The sequence below is a fragment of the Propithecus coquereli genome, unplaced genomic scaffold (assembly GCF_000956105.1).
Source record: "Propithecus coquereli isolate 6110/MARCELLA unplaced genomic scaffold, Pcoq_1.0 Scaffold3, whole genome shotgun sequence".
Lineage (NCBI taxonomy): Eukaryota > Metazoa > Chordata > Mammalia > Primates > Indriidae > Propithecus > Propithecus coquereli.
The window spans coordinates 15,534,746-15,553,697 of NW_012148618.1; the positions used below are offsets into that span (position 1 = coordinate 15,534,746).

At 45.8% G+C, this 18,952-nt stretch overlaps 2 protein-coding genes across 2 annotated transcripts in view; both read right to left on the reverse strand.

Annotated features, from left to right (window-relative positions):
- SPG11 (spastic paraplegia 11 (autosomal recessive)) overlaps nucleotides 1-1,923 on the reverse strand; it is a 114,117-nt gene extending 112,194 nt beyond the window's left edge. The window contains exons 1-2 of the mRNA XM_012649141.1: nucleotides 1,667-1,923; nucleotides 1-127 (exon numbers count right to left, since the gene is read on the reverse strand). The exon at nucleotides 1-127 is cut by the window's left edge and continues 4 nt beyond it. Of these exons, the coding sequence (XP_012504595.1) occupies nucleotides 1-127; nucleotides 1,667-1,923 (384 nt within the window). The remainder of the gene's footprint in view (nucleotides 128-1,666) is intronic.
- A 1,158-nt stretch (nucleotides 1,924-3,081) lies between these two features.
- PATL2 (protein associated with topoisomerase II homolog 2 (yeast)) lies at nucleotides 3,082-12,535 on the reverse strand. Its single transcript, XM_012649143.1, is given in 16 exon segments — nucleotides 3,082-3,140; nucleotides 3,594-3,743; nucleotides 4,261-4,358; nucleotides 5,187-5,327; nucleotides 5,831-5,990; nucleotides 6,131-6,264; nucleotides 6,356-6,409; nucleotides 6,629-6,726; nucleotides 6,823-6,943; nucleotides 8,258-8,399; nucleotides 8,621-8,689; nucleotides 9,177-9,339; nucleotides 10,101-10,185; nucleotides 11,306-11,496; nucleotides 12,046-12,136; nucleotides 12,497-12,535. Coding segments are annotated over 16 exon segments (1,755 nt in total). The 3' UTR covers nucleotides 3,082-3,121.
- Between the last annotated feature and the right edge of the window lie 6,417 nt (nucleotides 12,536-18,952).

Genomic DNA, 18,952 nt, shown 5'->3' on the forward strand with positions numbered 1-18,952 from the left:
GGTTGCATCACATCGTCCATCTTTTAAATTAAACTCATAGATGAGCAGTTCATAATTTTCACTAAGAGCAAGCAGTTTGGGCTTGTCAGTTGGTATACTGCTGTTATGAGAATCTTCCCATACAAACCTAAGAAAAAAGATTAGATTATATTCTATATCCATGATAATATTTACCCACAATGGTGGGGAAGAAGGACACAATGAGTAGAGAACAGTTTAGCTGACCTGGTAGCATTAATTCTACACTCCAACTTAAGAGAATATAAACTGCTCTAGGACTTCCCTCTTCTTTCCCCTCTCCTTCCCTACTTCTTTCACTTCTGCCCCTTCACACCAACACAAAAATATAGCAATGAGTGGTAAAAAGGGGGCTCAGAGCAAGAAATGATAGCTCCTTTTATTCAACTTTTTTTTTTTTTAGTAGAGATGAGGGTATATGCTGCCCAGGTTGGTCTCCAACTCCTAGGCTCCAGTGATCTTCCCACCTGGGGCCTCCCAAAGTGCTGGGATTACAGGAGTCAACACTGTACTTGGTTATTCCTTCATCTTAAATCCTGCCTGGTGTGTTTAAAGGAACTGTCATGATCAAGGATAAGTATTAACAATCAAATATGTATTATTCATGAGGCATTGCTCACAATTAACAAAATAGGCTTTTGCTAATTTAAATGTTTTCAAAGGCTTCAAAAAAAGAAATTATTTGCATTTAAAGATTTTGAAGATTCAAATGGTATATTATAGAGCATATCTGTGCAATGGAATTGTCTGTGATGATAGAAATGTTCTGTATCAGTGCTGTTATCCCACCAGGAGATCCCAAGGTAAGACACCGTTTGGCTACTCAAAGTCTTAAAGAGAAGATAATTCCTAAAATATTTTCTATTATTTGCAGTGAGCTATGATGACGCTACTGCACTCTAGCCGGGGCAATAAAGGGAGGCCCTGTCTAATAAAATAAAATAAATATATATATAATATATATATGCATATATTTCAAAAGAACCCAAATACTCAGAGGGCACTCCCAAACTTTATGATGTAATACTAAGTCTTGGACGGAGAATTACAGAAGCGCAAAGTAATCCATTATTGTAATTGTCTTCCCAAATCACGCACGTCTCACATGTAAGAACTGTGTCTTTCTCAACTTTTTAGGCGCTGCTCCTAGGTAACGGTAGGCACATAATAAATATTGTTGAATGAATAAATGAATGGACAAACGGAACTGTCCTTGAAGAAAGCCTGTATGTGAAGGAAAACTCTATTCAAGGACAAGAAAAAAGGTTATCAGAATGATTCAAAGTTTAGGTGTCAGCTGGGGATCATCTCTAACTGATTCAATCGAAAGAAGAAAATGGGTATGACACTCGGCACCGGGTCATCCTACGTCTAATGAAAGAATCAGCGACTAAGTTGGGATCCATTCCGGGTTCGCGGCAAGTGGCAGAGAAGCGAGATACCGTCTCCGCCAACCCAGAACAGGGACGCAGGGGTGTGGGGATGCAACAAGGCAAGCTCTCCATCTCGGGCTGGGGAAAAAGTTCTGAGAGAGAACTGAGCTTGCCCCTGAGGCGTTTCCGCGGCTGTCACCTCTCTCCCGCCACCCATATGCCTGGAAGGAGCTCCAAACTCCTCTCACACTGCCCTGGTCTCCCGCAGCACTTACTGCTGGAAAGGGCCCTCGAGGCAGCAGCCCCCTCCGCCCCGGCCGCTAGGCGTTAACGAAAGCACTTGGAGGCTGCCCGCCGCCGTCAGGCTCCCTAGAGCCTCCTGCTCTCTGTGCAGCTGCGCCCGAGATCCCAGCTGCCCCATCGCCTCGACGGGGACCGACACCAACAACACGGGTAGAATCCGCTCCATGGCCGCGGGGCGGCCACTACTGCCAGCAGAAGCAGCATCTCGGACCCGCTCCTCCGCAGCCATCTTGGCCGGGCCGCTCCTTCCGGTCACCTGCGCCCGAGCCGCCCGGAAACTGATGCGTCCTGGGCATGCGCAGTGTGCCGCGCTGCTCTCACGCAGCCTCGTGACTCGCGGGGGAGGCTCAGCGGGCTCTGCCCTGTTCCGTTCCTTGCCGGTGGGGGGCGGTACCAACCGCTCCACAAAGCCACTCTATCCTTGCCCCAGGCTTAGAATACTTGAAAGCCTCACGCTGTGACACTATCTTTTGCCTTCTTAGCCTAGCTGCTTCCTGCTCCCTTGGAACCCGTCCTTAATCTCTCTTCTTATTGTGCTATTATTTGTTTACAGGCTCTGGGGTGGTACAATTTCCTTGGTAGCACGGACCAAGGTTTACAGTCCGGATCCATCGTGAGGGTGTGGATCTGAATGAAGTCAAATCATACCCATTGTAACAGACAGAGAGACGGAGTAGGTAAGGGGTGGAGATTTTCCTCAGAGCGATGATAAGCAGAGGAGGAGAGGAGCGAAGGAGTTGAGGCAGGAGAAGGTGTTGAGTAGGCATTTTGGAAAGGTAGTAGCTTCTTAACACATTCATTTCCATGTTGGGAACAGTTCGCCCTCAGCGTAACATCTAGTGACAGGCCTTCCTGAACCATTCAATCTGCAGTTCCCTCCACTCTAGTCTCTCATTACCCAGTTTTGTTGTTTTCACCGTGGTATTTATCACTACTTGATATTTTGTGTCAGTTACTGTCCAATCAGAATGTAAGCTTCAAAACAGCAGGGACATTGGCGTTGCTCACTACTGTAACTCACTGTAAAAACAGTGCTTGGTGCATAAAAGGCACTTCAGTATTTGTTGACAAATGCATGACCTTGTTTGTCAAAGTGGAACCAAGCACTTCCTGTCACAGGGAGATATTCATATCGAACCCTCTTAGCTCAGCTAAGGCTGTTTTCTCTCTGTAAAAAGTTAAAACAGTGTAGCAATTTCTAAGGTTATACTTTTGTTAGGTACAACAAGGCCTTGTCCCAACACATCATTCTGCTATCTCTTTAATTATGCAATGCCTTATTTTTAGGTACATCATTTAGATTTTTGAAGGATATGAAAATATTTGGGGTAGGGTCCTCCAATATATCAAGGCATAAGAAGTGTCTTCAGACTCTGTGGATCCCGGTAAAACATCCAAACACATATACATATTCCAGAACAAACAGATCAACAGATCCAGGCAAGCCTACAGAGAGAACAAGTGTTAACTGCAAACACAATTCAATTTTACAAGTATTTGTATGACTTGGTTAGTAACTGGGTCTTTCTAGCAGTTGATAAGTTCCGAGGACAGAGGTGACCTCCATGTTACTCATGCATCTTTCCTGGAATAGTTGTCCCTCAAATATTTTTTGAATGAATGAATAATTCAGTTTCTCTGATTAATTCTTGCCCTCAAATTGCTTAGCACTATAAATTACCAAATTATCTGGGAATAAATTAAAAGTTTGGCTGAAGAAATGGTCCATTGGGCCCTAAATTGGCATTTAAGTAAAAAGTCTTGCCCAGAGTATCTAGAACTACTTCTAAAAGCATGTGATCCTCCATGCTCATAGTTTGAAAGAAGTAGGGAGGGGAGTAGCAGAACCTAGACTGGGCTTGAACAAGGGGCTATGACCTTGTTTATGCCATCACTTACTGCATCTTGGCCTCTAGCTGCTGAACCAATTGTTTGTCCACGTGGTGACAGAACAAGGGAAGTAAGTTGCTGGGGATGTTTAGGGGTTCTGCCAGAGAGGCTATAGGCATTTGGGCTATCTCCCGGGCAATCAAAACCACCGTATTTGTCCTGGAGGGCATAAACATAAATAAGCATATTTGTATTTATGCAGGAAAGTAACACTTGGAGCCAAGGTTTCTTATTATCCTTCCACTGCCACTATCATATTTCCCTACCCCTAGGTAGCAATTAAGAGAGAACATTTGCATGTTTGGTATATGCCAGGCAATGCCTAGTGCTTTATACATTTTACTTCCTGTTTAATCATAAGAACTCCAAAGGCCTCTGGAGTTTATAAACAGTTTATAAACAGATTAAGTGGTGACATAAGTTGCCCTAAAGATGTATTGCTAGCAAGTGACAGAGCCAGAATTCAAACTTAGGTTCTGTTTGACCCTAAAGCTTGTCCCTTTAATTGCTGTGTTGGCACTAAAGAAAAAAAAAAAAAAGGAACAGCTACAACCCTATTTCTCCTTTTTCTGCCAACCTCCTCCCCAGTGCTTGAATATGCCACTCAGGAAATCTATCTGGCTCAGCCTGCACATCCCACGGGGACTGACATAGTATTTACAAGGTCTTATCTTACCAAGCTATATGGTCCCTGTTTGGTTCCTCTAGGGAGGAATCCAGGGATATCAGCTGCTCCCCATGACTCAGCAGGGCATAGAGCAAAGATATTCCAAACTGCAAGAGATATACATTCCAGTGCAAAATGAGTTCACCCTAGGCATTCAGTGCTTCCCTGGCCCTGAAATCTTCCAAACAAAGAGCAAGTTCATATTTACAGATGGAGTCCAGTACCCATAAGAGCTGTCAGGTTTTACACTGGTTAGCCAAAGAACTCAGACCTTTCCAAAGGAATCACTGTTCTGAACTTTCCAAAAGATACTCTTGGAGAGCTGATTAAGTGCATACTTCTAGGCTCCACCCTCAGGAATCAGGCTGTAGATAGAAATGAATCCAGGAATCTGAAGCAGGTAGTCTGTGGACTACACTTTAAGAAGCACTACTTTAAGCACAGGTCTTCAAAGTGAATTACACAAGATAATCCTCTGAGATACTGGAAGACGATATCAGAACTTTCACATCTAGAATCTCATCCTTCAAAACTTTTATTTATTATGTACCTAATATTACATGTCTATACTTTACATATACTACATGTATGTGATTTATAAAAACATGGGTGGTATGGTTCAGAACTTACTAAAAGGGGCACGCAGTCAGAAATTCAGAGACCTCTGCTCAGGGGGCTTACACCAGCAGCAGCAATCAGGGAGCTTGTTAGAAAAGCAGGTACATGGGCCCCACTCAGACCTACTGATGACTGTGGGTGGGCCCAAGGAACCAGGTTTAATAAGCTCACCAGCTGATCCTGTGCTCACCAGAAGTTGAGAAGCACTGCAGAGGATAAGATTTGCTGACAGAAGAGATATTCCCTCACTTATTCCTTACCAGTGATACCACCTGGAAGCCACATATGGAAAGAGAAAAGCCAACCAAACGTGTTACCTGATTTTGAAGCACAACAGCAACTGGCCGCTCTGAGGAGCCAGGTGGTAGCAGCAGTAGACCCTGGAGTCCTTGGAGGAGTTCATGGAAGGTCAAGTGACTGATGCATTTGCCCAGAGGCTTGAACAACATGTGTAGGGCCTACAAGATGATCAGTAAGCATCTCTCCCAAACTCCACTACAACTTTTCCTCCTCCTACCTTGCCTCCGAGGTTCTTCCCTTGCTGACCTGCCTTTGGCACCTTCCTGATCAGGTTACTTACCAGGCTTGTTGCCACTCATGACGCTCCATCCCTGACACTGAGCCCTTTCAGTATCCACTTTTTCTTAGAGAAGGTATCCTAGAACATTAGATACGGGACTCAACACTTAGCAGGGGGCCCTTATCTTTTCTCAGACCTTCACAGCACACTCACCTGTGCAATCATACACCTGGTTTTTTTCTTTTGTTCATCATACCTGAAGATAATCCACTGTTCCTATAATAGTTTGTTCTGTAAATTCCTCACCTGAGAGTGGCAGGGCCAGCACCCCTCACTACCCAGTACCTTATCTGGTATCTCTGCGGGGTGGGGAGTGGGGAGGAGGAACAATCCCTAACCCATCCTGGAGACCATCCTCTTCTCTACTCAATGCTGCAGTACCTGGTCAGCCATGTCCTTTCGGACCAGGAGGGGCAGGTGGTGCATGATGGCCAGAAGGAGGCTAACAGCCTGATCCTGGGGCAGGAAGGGGAGCAGCCGGGCCACCAGGGCCTTCCCCTTCCTCACAGAGAGTACCTGCAGGAAGCCATCTGCTGCCTCCCTACAAGGGAGAGATGAGAGCATTTTCAGTGTTCTGCATAGACAAGAGGGCCACATGCCAGAAAAGGCAGGCAGAAGCAAGGCCAATGTCTTTGCCGCTCCTTCCCTTCCTGGGTTGAGGCAAAACCCACCCACACTCACTCCAGGTTGTTCTGCTCCTGGGTCTTTAAGGCCTGGAAAAGCTGCTCAACCTGCTTGCTCTGCGGCTTGGAGAAGCAGGGCTGTGGAGGCCCATCCTTCTGGCTCTCCTCTATCTCCAGTAACTGAAGGAACATCTGGGAATTTGAGGATGGAAAAAGTAAATTGGAGAGACATCCAGCTCTCCAAGGTAGATTAGGAACTATCCCCAAAGAACTGATATCTCACCTTCTCAATCCAATATAACACTCGAAGCCTCTGGCTACTTGCAGTTCCTGTATCCTAGAGACAAGATCCCAGGCTATCAGCCACACCACCACAGCAGACTCCCAGCCTCTGACTAGCTAGAAATTGAACTGGAAAGACTAGACATGAAGTCTGATCACACTTCTTCCTCACTCTTAGGTCACCATCTCAACTCAAATATGAGTATTCTAGACCTTTCTCCCAAGGAGGGAAGAAAAAAAAAAAAAAGAGGTTCTGAGAAGATCATGCTCCTACCTGCTTTTGAGTTCCATGAGGTACGGCATCAATAGCTCGACGAGGGGTAAAACATGTCGATACAGCTACCTGGCCCAGGGAACCCTCAATTCGAACCACTGCATGAAAGGAGTCAGAGACATATTGCCCTCCTCTTTCCACCTTCTGTCCACCCAGATGCCCAACCCAAGTAAGCAGGTCTGCCCTGGCTCTACCTGACTCATAAGCCTCTGCCTTCTGAATGTAAGGTGTTACCAGCTTGAGGAACTCAACCTTGTTCTTTCGTCCAAGTAGCTCTTCATCTGCCTGCTTCTTCTCTAGCTTCTTATAATATTCCTGAGAATTCATGGAATAGAAAAAAAGAAAAGAAACCTATACTCATCTTCTGAACTTAGCATTAAGGTTCTCAAGTGGCACCTCTTAACACTCCTACAGCATTCATTCCAGAAATGCTGCTAGCACCTTTGGCCTTCCTAGCAGTTATTCTAAAGTGTTTTAAGTACCCTGGGCCCCATGTCATCTGTCTTGGAATTCCTATATCACATACTTGAGAAGCAAGGTACCACCACCAGGTCTGATGACAGGGCAGAGAGCCAAGTGGAAGACCAGGAAGCAAACCTGTTCTAGCATCTGTAACCTTCCTATATTCTTCACTTCCAAGTTCATACACACTGCACATCACCTATCCTTCTCCTCCCCATTTTAATCTTGTCATCCTACCTGGGATTTCCAAAAATCAAAGTTATCTGATGGTGTGGAGGCCATTGGCAGCTTGAAGTATAGAACTAACACTATGGAAATGTTTGTTAATTGGCCTCTAGGCCAGTCTTATACTTCTGTGGATTTGCTTAGCTGCTCAAACATCTTCTTAAAGCCAAGTTGAGAAATACTAAACTAGAATAAAGCCACTGACTGAGTCGAAAGGACTTGAATATGGCTCATTTGTTTAGAAGAAGTGCCAAAAAGGCAAGAGTACAAAACTATTTCACTTTCAGTGATCCTAGCAAAAAGAGGGGGCTGTTTGAAGCTCGGTGGAAAGAAAGGGAAAAAAAAACCCACTAATGTAAATAGGAAAGGGATAAAGGTGGGCACCTTGGTGGGGGCTCATGGATGCTGAGGAGAAAATGAAACAGCCTAGACAACCCAAAAACCTGTTGGATAAAGACTTACCCCATAAATAAAGAGGAGTAGGAAGCAAGGGGAAATGAGTCAATGCCTGCAAGCATTTGTTCAATTTAGTTCAACAAATTGTACACAGATCTTTGTGTTTTAGACCTAAAAAGTAAAAGGTAAGCAGATGCATATTTATAACAAGACATTTCTATGATCCAGAAAAGTGTACAAAGGTGGGAGAGTCCACATTTCCAGGGTGAATAGGGAAAATTTTCAGCAAAGAATGGAGATAAAACCTGAGTGTTTTGGGAACAATAAAGAATCCCATCTGCCTGGAGTGTAGGAGAATAGAGAGACATGAGCTTGAGATGTCAACTTTAGAAATACTGACCCTATCCCTGTAGTGATGGTCTCTCCCACCTGAACAGACATGGCCTCCATGAGCCAAAGAGAGGATCAGAAAAGATCAGAGGGCCTGGGAGTCCAGGCTCATTTGACCCCGAGGTCAGAGGCTGGGATGAGCACCCCGGGACTCACCTGGTAGTAGTAGTCATCCAGGTGAGGGTTCTCACTCTGCAGCTGAACCATCTGCACTTTTATCACCCAGTCCTTCTCTTTTTTGGTCATGAGGTTAGCATAGGGGTCTGGCTGCTGAGACCAAGGCTTCTTGGCTGGGGGGCTTCAAAGCAGGATGAGCAACCCTTTAGACCCCTTTAGACCCCTGCCACGGAGAACTTCCCAAGTAGTGGTGAACAGGAAGTGGAGCTCTCTGGGAAGGATGGGAGTGGGCACAGAGGTGGGCAACAGGAGAGTCTTAGCCATGTAGGGAGTTTGGGGGAGGTGCCTGGTCACAAGGGAACATGCCCCCCTCAACCCTGCTCCTCCTCATCTAGGCTTTACCTTTGTGTTCGACTGAGCTGCTGTTGCTGCAGGATCCGTTGGTGCTCAGGGTGGAGCTGGGTCAGGTGACTGGGAAGACTTAAAAAGAAACTTGGGCTGGTTGGAAGGAAACTCTTAGCTCCCTACCTGCTCTGTTCACTCAGCCCCTGGTAAGCTCAGGTGCATATCTAAGGGAACCCTCTCTTTATGTGCCTTCCCAAAGTCAGACTCATAACACATCACAGTCCCAGCCCAACAGGACTCCCTTTCCCCTCCAATATATTTTCCTGCAATTTGACTGCAGGAAATCCTGGCATAGTAGAAAACCTTTTGGCCTGGTTGTCAGAGGTTCTGAGTCCTAGTCTCAGTTCTATCATGCTAGCTGACCTTGAATAAATGTTTAATCTCCCTGGAGCTTCATTTTCTCATCTGTGAGGGAGAAAGTATTAGACTCAGAGTTCTGTCGATTTCTGTATTTTCCTGTGATAACTGGTAGGAATGGCCCCCACCCCTGAGACCTCTAGGGAGAAACTCAGCTTTCCCTGATGCTGGAGTTTCCAGCACCCCAAAACAGTACCTGAACCTAGGGGGCCACGAGGTTGGCAGGCTACAAAAGATTGATGGGTCTGATGAGGGCAGTCGAGGTCCAAAGTGCCGTACTGGAGAGCTGGCACTGGGAAACATAGGCCAGAAAGAGATTGGCGACCGGTAGTCCAGGGTCTGCGAGAGGAATTAAGAGTCTGAGAGAGGCCATCTCCATGAAGAGAATGTTGCTCTTGCTGTTAATGCTCAGCAACTTTCCTGTTTTTATAGACTCAATTGCCTTTTCCCTCAAGAACTTCACCCAACATTTTTCTGTGTCGGAGTGGGTGGGGGTGTCTTCTCAAGCCAGCTATGAGGGCACCAGACTGTGGTTCCCACCCTTATTTCAGCTGGATTTGTCACCTCCTAGGAAACAGCTCTTCAGTACCAGACAATGTGGGAAGCATGGGTTTTTCTCGCTATCTGGATAGTCAACACCTCTCACTCTCTCCTCTCTGTAACAGTCTTCTCTCAGGCTTTTTGTCTTTGGCCACTGGGGCAGTACACATCTTTCCTTTTCTGATTCACCTGAAGCCCTCCTCGGCTATAATTCCCTTCTAGTTCTCCCTGCAGGATTTCCTGGTCCTTGAATTTCTCTACCCCAGGCCATTATGCAGTTAGTGGAAGGGCAGGTGCTCTTTCCAGCCCTGAGCTCAGCACTGCTCATCTGCCGAAACATTTTGTAAGATAAGGAGTAGGGATCTAGTTTGTTCTTTCTCATATGAAAAGCCAGTTGTCCATCCATGCTCCTGGTTGGGCAACACCACCCCTGCCATTTACCAAATATGCCTACCTCCCATGCCCATGCCTCATTTTGAGTGTTTTATCTCCAGAGCAGGGTCAAGAGTAGATTAAACATAATGGATGGAATCCTCCTTAGTACCCAGTCACCTCTCACAGGATGGAGACTGTAACAGACTCATCTGCCACAGAAAATGCAAGGAGGCAGATGACACCCCCAGCATACCACGGTCCTTGACTCCAGGGGAGCCGAGCAGACCTCTCTGGAACAGGCAGGAGGAAAACACAGGCTTGAATGGGCCCCTGTGGCGTCTTCTACATTCACCTGTATCCATGGGGAGGTGGGAGGAGGCAGCAAGACCAGCCATTCCAACACCCAGAACAGTGGCAGCGTGGCCCTTCGTCAGATTCAAAGTCAACTGGGTGAGGATCCCTCTCTGTCCTCTGGGAGAAATAAGACTAGTATAGTAGTACCCCATTATTTAGAGGGGATACGTTCCAAGACCCCCAAGTAGAGTCCCGAAACTGTGGATAGTACTGAACCCTAAGTATACTATATTTTTTCCTCTTCATATGTACCTATGACAGTCTATAAATTAGGCACATTAAGAGATTAACAATTAAAGTAGAACAATTGTAACAATATACTGTAATGAAAGTTAATGTGAGTGTAGTCTCCCTCAAAATATCTTTTTGTACTGTACTCACCTATTTTCAGACTATGGTTGACCATGGGTAACTGAAACAGTGGGAAATGAAACCATGGATAAGGAGGAACTACTATATCTTAGAAGCAGGTTCAAGGAGGGTCTGAGTCACCTCATTTCTAATGGATGTCCTTGTCTCTCCCCACTGGCTATGGAAATCCAAGGGAACAAATACCAGGAATGGACTTGCCGAGACAGAGAAGCCCAGGACCAGGCAAAGATGACTCACCTTCAGCACTAGCAGCAGGGCCACCACCTATGGGTGACACACAGTCCTGCTAGGATCTGGTTTTAAGGTGAGGACAGCATCAAAAACTAAGAGGGAGGCTGGGCATGGTAGCTCACACCTGTAATCCTAGCACTATGGGAGGCGGAAGCGGGAGGATCACTTGAGGTCAGGAGTTTGAGACCAGCCCCAGCAAGAGCAAGTCCCCATCTCTATTTTGTTTTTAAATACATAAAAATAAATAAAAATATAAATAAAGAAACTAAGAGGGAGACAGCAGGAAAGAGGGAAGGATAGAGTCCCTAACTCAGGTTCAAGCCTAAAATAGAAAGTATTAATCCAAAACCTGTCTTAGAAAGGGGTAGAGAAGAGAGGGATGTTTAGCGACAGCCTGTGAGTCGCAGATGGCTCAGACAACAAACCCTCTCTCATCCCCTCCTGCCACAGTACCTGGGTGTTATGGACAGTGCTGAATACAACTGGATCCCCAAGATCATTCTCTTCCTCTTCCTCCTCTGGGTCTGGATCCAGATCCTCCTCTTCATTCTCTTCCTCTTCCTCCAACTGGGAGGAAGATACCAGCTCCTCCTTGGGAGCCAAGGGGTGGCAGGTCTTGCCTGGCCTTTGGTTTAAGTGTGGGCCTGAGGAGGAAGTGAAGAGGCTGCTGCTCAAAAGCACTTCTGTTCACGAACCATCTCCAGCACCACCTTCGAACAGGACGCCTCCTGTTCTCTGGGTTCAGCTCAGCCTCTGTACCCCAGGATGCCCCAGGCCACCCCCCTAAACCAGACGGAGCCTGGCAGGTGCCAAACACCTTCACTTTCCACATCCCCTCTTCACCTGCTTTGTTCCACCCAGCAGCCCTTTCCGTTGCCTCTTTAACTGAACAAGTGCCAGCTGCCCCGACCCCTTTCGATTTAATCCTGCTGAGCGCCAGGTACTTTACACGTGTATGTTCATTTAACAGTCGTATGAGGCTGTCTCAGCTGTTACTGATAATTTTACTATGTAGGTGAGGAAAATAAGGTTTAGGAAAGTGATCTCAGTTGCCCAGCATGATATAGCTAGTAAGTGGGAAATTTGGAGTAACTACCAGGGACTCTGGACACCCAAGCCCTTGTGTGAAGCAGACCAGCAGCCTCCACACCCCAGGGCTTTATATCTAGACACCACATCCCGCTTGGTGATACCTTCAAGGCATTTCATCTTGGCAGGCTGGCGGACTTCCTCCTTGGCTGCATCCTCCAGTGAGAGAGCATTGTCAGCCTCTAGAAGGTAAACCTGGGACAGGGAAGAGACCCAGAGATACCCTCCTCCTTAGTAAGGATGGCATGGCACCCCAAAATAGCCATGGTCTCTTCCCAGCAAGGTGGTCAGAGAATTATTGGCCCAAGGCCTCAGGGAGCAAGATCCTGGGCTCTCAGACTACTATAAACATCCACCCGTCCCCTTCCTCCCTTTTTTCCTCCTACCTCCTTTCCCCCCTCCCCCCTTTTTCCCCCTCCCAGCCCAGCTCCAGGGAGCTGTCCTGCAAGAGGACAGAACTGAGGGACAGGGCTAGGAGTCAGCAGAGAAGACTGTCCACACGGACACTACCAGCCACCGTCTTGTGCTTGGTGACATGTCATTGCTGACACGTACTGCCCAACTGTTGCCATCCCTTCGGCTTAGGTTCGCCATGGCAGCCTGGGCCAGGGCCAGGGCCTGATTGCTGCTCCTGGCTTTAAGACTCCCAGCTCCTCCCCTGCTCATTTGTTAAAGGACCAGCATCCCCCAACCCCTGGGTCCTGATAGAAGTATAGGAACGCTTCATAGGAACTTTGTGAAGTTGCATTTCATTTAATCCCTAGATTTTGCTCTAAGAAAACTGGGTAGGAAAGCCCTGGGTGGCCCCTGAGGAGGATGCCCAGCAACCAAGTTCTTGGTGCTTCAGGGCAGCACACTTGAGGCTCCCTGAAGTCCACCTGCTGATGCTGCCCTTCACTAGGTCATGTGACTTTAAGTCCATCACCGAGCTCCAACTGATGAGGGACTCCTGTGAATTTAAAGGCAGATCTTCAAGGTAAAAATACTTTTGCATGAGATACATAACCTTATATCTTCTTGGCTGCTCCAATGGAAAACTGGCCCAGAAGCTCAGGAGTAAAAATATCAACAAAAACAAAAAACAGATATCACCACTACTGGCAGGTAAAACCCAAGACCCTCCTGAGCCTCATCTAACCCCCAAGCAATCCTGGGTTCTGCGCCCACATCCTGCATTCAGCTGAAACATGCATGTCTTTGTAGAATTTCTGAATAAAAAACTAAGCTAATTTCTCTACATCAAAATTTCAAGTTAGGGTCCTACTGCCATGGTTATAACACCATGATTCTTGGTGCCTTTAAAAGAAAATATTTGTTTCAAAATTTTGCTGTAGGCCAGAACTGTATGGGTTTTAGTAGCTTGAAAGTTACTGAAAAACTTTTCGAACATCTGAATTGGGTTCAGGTAATGTTATACAGCTGTGTCTCTCAAGAACTTACTTTGGAATTATTAACAAAAGGACCAAATGGTGAATTTCAGTGTTCCAGAAGTGATTCATTAGGCTGTCATAAAGACCAGATCTTAAGGAGAAACATTTGCTGCATGATTTTCATTCTCAAGGGACTTCCTGTATCAAAAGCAGGTGGCCGAGGGCTCAGTCTTTAAGATCATAGCCCTGCCCTGGCTGTTTGAAGTTTTACTTGGGACCCAGTGGCTTTAGTGCACTTTTGTACACCTGCCTGAAGTCTCATATGTCTACCGATCCCCTAGATTTTGTAGCTTTCTTGCCATAGTTTAATTACGCTAAGTTTAACTAAGCTAACACCGTTCTAGGCTTGGAGTACAGCCATGAATAAAACAGGTGCTTCCCCCAGCCTCTTAGAGCTTCCCATAGAATAAGTATAGATAGGCAAATAGGATTGTTGGATTAGATAAAAGAATACATTAGAAATGTTTATATTTGCTACATAAAACACCTAAGAACCGTTTCTCTTTTATGGGGATTTTTTTTTTTTTTTTTTGAGAGAGTCTCACACTGTCGCCTGGGCTAGAGTGCAGTGGAGTGATCATAGCTCACTGCAACCTCAAACTCCTGGGCTCAAGCGATCCTCCTGCCTCAGCCTCCTGAGTAGCTGGGAATATAGGTGGGCACCACAATTCCCAGCTAATATTCTTCTACTTTTAGTAGAGATGAGGTCTCACTCTCGCTCAGGCTGGTCTTGAACTCCTGAGCTCAAGCAATCCTCCAGCCTTGGCCTCCCAGAGTACTAGGATTATAGGCATGAGCCACCACACCTGGCCTTATAGGGAAATTTAAAATCCGTTGTTTCAGGTACTTTAATAGTTGTAGATCTATTCTGGTTTTCAATTTCTTTTTGAGGTTGTCTTCAGTTGTATGTCTTATAGGAATTTTTCCATTTCTTGTAAATTTTCAAATTTGTTGGCATAAAGTTGTTCATAGTATAAGAGCATTTTTTTTTTCTTTAGAGATGGCACTTTGCTCTGTTGCCCAAGCTGGAGTACTGTGATCAAAGCTCACTGCAGCCTCTCACTCCTGGGCTCGAGTAATCCTCCTGCATCAGCCTCCCGAGTAGCTGGGACTACAGGTGTGCAATACCATGCCCACCTAATTTTAAATTTTTTTTTTTTTTTTTGAGACAGAGTCTCACTCTGTTGCCCAGGCTAGAGTACAGTGGCTTCAGCCTAGCTCACAGCAAGCTCTAACTTCCGGGCTCAAGAGATCCTCCTGCCTCAGTTACCCGAGTAGCTGTGACTATGAGTGTGTACCACCACACCCAGCTAAATTTTTCTATTTTTAGTAGAGACATGGTCTCACTGTTGCTCAGGCTGGTTTCAAACTCCTGAGCTCAAGCGATCCTCCCGCCTCAGCCTCCCAGACTGCTAGACTTACAGGCGTGAGCCACTGCACCTGGCTAAAATTTTTTTTCAAAGACCGAGTCTCACTCTGTTGCCCAGGCTGGCCTTGAACTCCTAGGCTCAAGTGAAAGAGCATTTTCAAAATACACACTACATCTGTACTTTGTCCCCCTTTTATTCCTAACATTATTTATTGTCTTTTTTTCTTCTTTCCAGAGTTTGTCTATTAGTTTTTTCAAAGAATCATACATAAATTAGGGCTTAAGAAATAGCATAAAAAGGATAATTTGAGAATTTAATAATGGGATATTTATAAAGATGTAGAAAAGTTTAGTGAAATCACAAGGAGTAGCAGTGTACTCTGGGGCTGATACTAGATGTTACCACTTCAGGGCAAGGGCAAGAGGGTGGAGCAGTCATGGGAACCTGCAGACAGAGAAAGCAGCCTGGCTTCAGATTATGTCAGCATGTGTGTTGTTACGAGCTCCAGTGTGGCAGCCCTCTCCTAAACTATATCCATTCCCTCTTTTAGAAACACCGAGGGAGGAACTCACGAGCCCAAACTGAAGGAAGTTTATTTTATCGGCTGAGTACAGACAAGCTGAGTCCAAGACACCGTCAGTCCAGAAATGGCGGGTGTCTAGGGCTTTTATAGTCAGGTTTGGGCGGGCTCTCAAAGGGGTGGAGTTTGGGCGGCCCCTCAAAGGGGTGGGGCCATTTTAAAGGGAACGTTCCCATGGAACTTCCCACCAGCCTCTGGGTTCAGCCTAACACCTCTGGGATCTGCCATCTTCTCCCTCCTCTTGCCCCTGAAGCCTAGGGGTGGAAAAGGCTCCCCACCGTAGCTAGCCCCAAGGTGCTCCACTGTCCTTTAGGAATTTCCTTTAACCCTTCGCACACCTGGTAAATAGTCCCTTCAGGAAACTCTGCCTCCTTACCCCACTTGAATGTGCTATTTGTTTCCTGTGAGGACCGTGACTGACACTGGCTCCAACACCAGCCTGCCGGACCATTCTTTTCTCTGTCTGGGTTCAGCTTCCTCTCCCCTCCGTCCCTCAGTCCCCTGTCAGTGACTCTAAAACATAACCATTGTCCTCAAGTCCTCTACACCAATCGCATCTCTTTATCCTCAGCAGTCAACCTCACCCCTTATGCTATGGGGAAAATAGAAGCCCTTTGGGCTGACTTACTTAAATCCATACTTGGAGGGAATGTGTTCACAGCCACAGGCCTCCTCACTTTGTTCTTCCGAGTGGGGTGCCCGTCCTCCTCTTCAAGTCTATCCAGCCTGTCTTCCTGGATCCATTGCGCTTTGGCTGCTTCTCCCCTCTGTGTCTGTAGCCTCTCCATTTTTTCTTCTTTCTTCTTCTTATAGTATAGCATAGAAATATTGGGATGTGTCCATTTCCTGAAGGCAAAGTCCCTTTCTTTTTTTGTTTCTTATTTTAACTGCCCCTCATCTCTCTCCTACCCAACAAACCAAACTTCATTTTCTTAATTCACATCATTCCTTCAACTGTTGTCTTCTGGCTTTTGACCCCACCATGGTGGTGGCACCAGGGACAGACAGACATAATTTCCATAAGCCTCCTCAATCCTTTCTCTGGACAATTGACAATTTTTCAACCTTACGTTAATGCTTTGCAAGCACAGCAGAAAGCCAAGTCCCCTATCCTCACTTCCACCTTGATGCCAACCTTAAATATTTCCTGCATTAAAAAAAAAATCTGAAGGTACCATTACCCATCACTTCTCAGAAACTCTCCTCAGTACCATTACCAGTGATTTCTTAACTGTAAGTGCAAAAGATACAGTTCAGTCCTGACCTTACCTGAAGTCTCTACAGCATTTGACACCACTGATCATGCCCTCCTTGGATCTCTGTGCTCCCACAGCTTCCTCACACTTCAGTCTCCTGGTTCTTCATGTACCTTGAGTCATCTTTCTTTGGCCTCCCTCCTCATCCTCTTCCCATCCCTTGAATATCCTCTTCCTCAAGCTACTTCTCTGTCCCCTCCATCTCAGAGATTCTTAATCTGAGGATCCCCTGAAATTGTCTATATGTTTGTGTGATTTTTAACATGCACATTTTTCTGGAGAGACCATTCATAGCTTTCATCACATTCTCAAAGGAATCAAGGATCCTCAAAAGGTTAAATCCTCTGCAACCTGATGTCCCTGGGCAATCTCATCTGCTCACATTTTCCTACCACCTGGATGCTGATGATTCCCAAATCCTCTTGTCAGATCGGACAGCTTCCGATCTAAACACCTCAGTGACTCTCATTTCCTGTTCTTTATATAAGGCCCTTTAAGATCTGGCCCTGAGTGCCACTCCAGCCTCCTGTTTTAAAGTTCCCTGCCTTCCAGTTTGGATTTCAGAAATGGTGAACTGCTTTTAGCTGTGTGGGGAGATTGGGATTCCACTGGGGCCCTCTCTCACAATCGCTCTACACCAAGATGTTCCTACCCTGGAAACATCTCACCCCTGGTCTGGAGTTATTCAATTGTTGATTAAGGCAGCTTCCTGCCCCAGTTCTTTTTTATTTTTCAATGACGTTGGCAGTATGCCTCTTAGCAGGTAATATGCTGTTCATTATGTCACACAAACAAAATGAAGTTACAAAGTAAGACTTATTTTCATTGGAAGGTGTGGTATTATGAGATATATATATATATATATATATATATATATATGTTTTTGTCCGTGGTTCCTGGCTCAAAACACTCATAGTTCTTGTTATAATGTTGGAGTGCTTTAGGCCTCAGGATCAGGCCTCAGAAGATAGACTCTGTCTCTTTGACCTTCTCCTGTCCTCCTTCATCTGCTGAAGGCAGGACTCTAGTTTGATTATGGGTGAAGAGATCCTCATTCCGCACAGGGTCCTGCCCCACACCCTGGAGGATGGAATGCTGCACAGGGAGGTCAGGGAGAATCTGAACACACAGGCCTTGCTGGGTTTAGATCATGTGCTTTTTGTCCAATCACATTGCTATACAGTTGTCCCTTATGTAATGAAGCCTCCATAAAAACCCAAGAGAACTAGTTTCAGAGAGCTTCCGGATAGCTGAATACGTGGAGGCAGACAGGAAGGTGAACGAGAACTCATCCATGTGCTGGGAGGATGGCACACCCAAACTCCATGGAGACAGAAGTTCCTGTGCTGCGGACCCTTCCAGACCTCACCCTATGTATCTCTTTAACTGGCTGTTTATTTGTATCCTTTAACATATCCTTTGTAGTAAACCAGTAAACAAAAATGTTTTCCTGAGTTCTGTGAGCCATTCTAGCAAATTAATCAAACCCAAAGAGGGGATTGTGGGAATCACAATTTGAAGCTATTCCATCAGAAGTTCCAGAGGCCCACACTTGTGATTGGTGGGAAGGATGGGTCACTCTTGGGGACCGAGTCCTCAACCTGTGGGACCTGATGGTATCTCTGGGTAGATAGTGTCAGAATTGAATTAGAGGATGCCCAGATGGTGTCTGCTGCTTGGTGGGTGGGGGTGACCCCACACTTGGTCATAGAAGTCTTCTGTGTTGATGATTGTTGTGGTGTGGAATTTAGAGGAAAAGCATGGTTTGAGAGTTTTCCCCAAAGCAGAAGGTGATTTCAGAAGCTTTCTTGAATTGTCTTATTCTAATACTCTAATTATTCAAATGGGAAAAACAAATTCAGCCCAGGCTTCACTTCCTCCAGGAAGCCTTCTAAGACATCCTCCTCTCCTGCAGGCTGCAATTGGGTGCCCTTGTTACGTGTGCTCATCGATCCTTACGCCTTTGGCTCATTGCGCCTACCACCCTGAGTTGTAATTCTGCTTCCATATTTGTCACCCCAACTTGAGAACAGAGATGGTCTTCTTCATCTTTGTGCCCCCAGCACTTAACTCAGTTTCTGGAACAGAGTAAGTTTTCAGTACATGTTGATAGAGCTGAACTGAAATGAAAAATAATCGCCCTCCCGCTTAGAGACTTCGGATGGGGTTTCTTGCCAGCCACCTGGTGTGTCCTACTCCAGCCCACTCTTCACATTGTTCCCCAGAAATGTCATTCTAAGAAAATAAACTTCATGATACCTAAGCCAGGAATCATTAAAGAAAAGATATATAGATTTGACTTAAAAAAATAAAACGTCTATACTGAAGCCATATTTATGCCAAAGTAAATGCTAGATGGAATAAAGATTTAAATA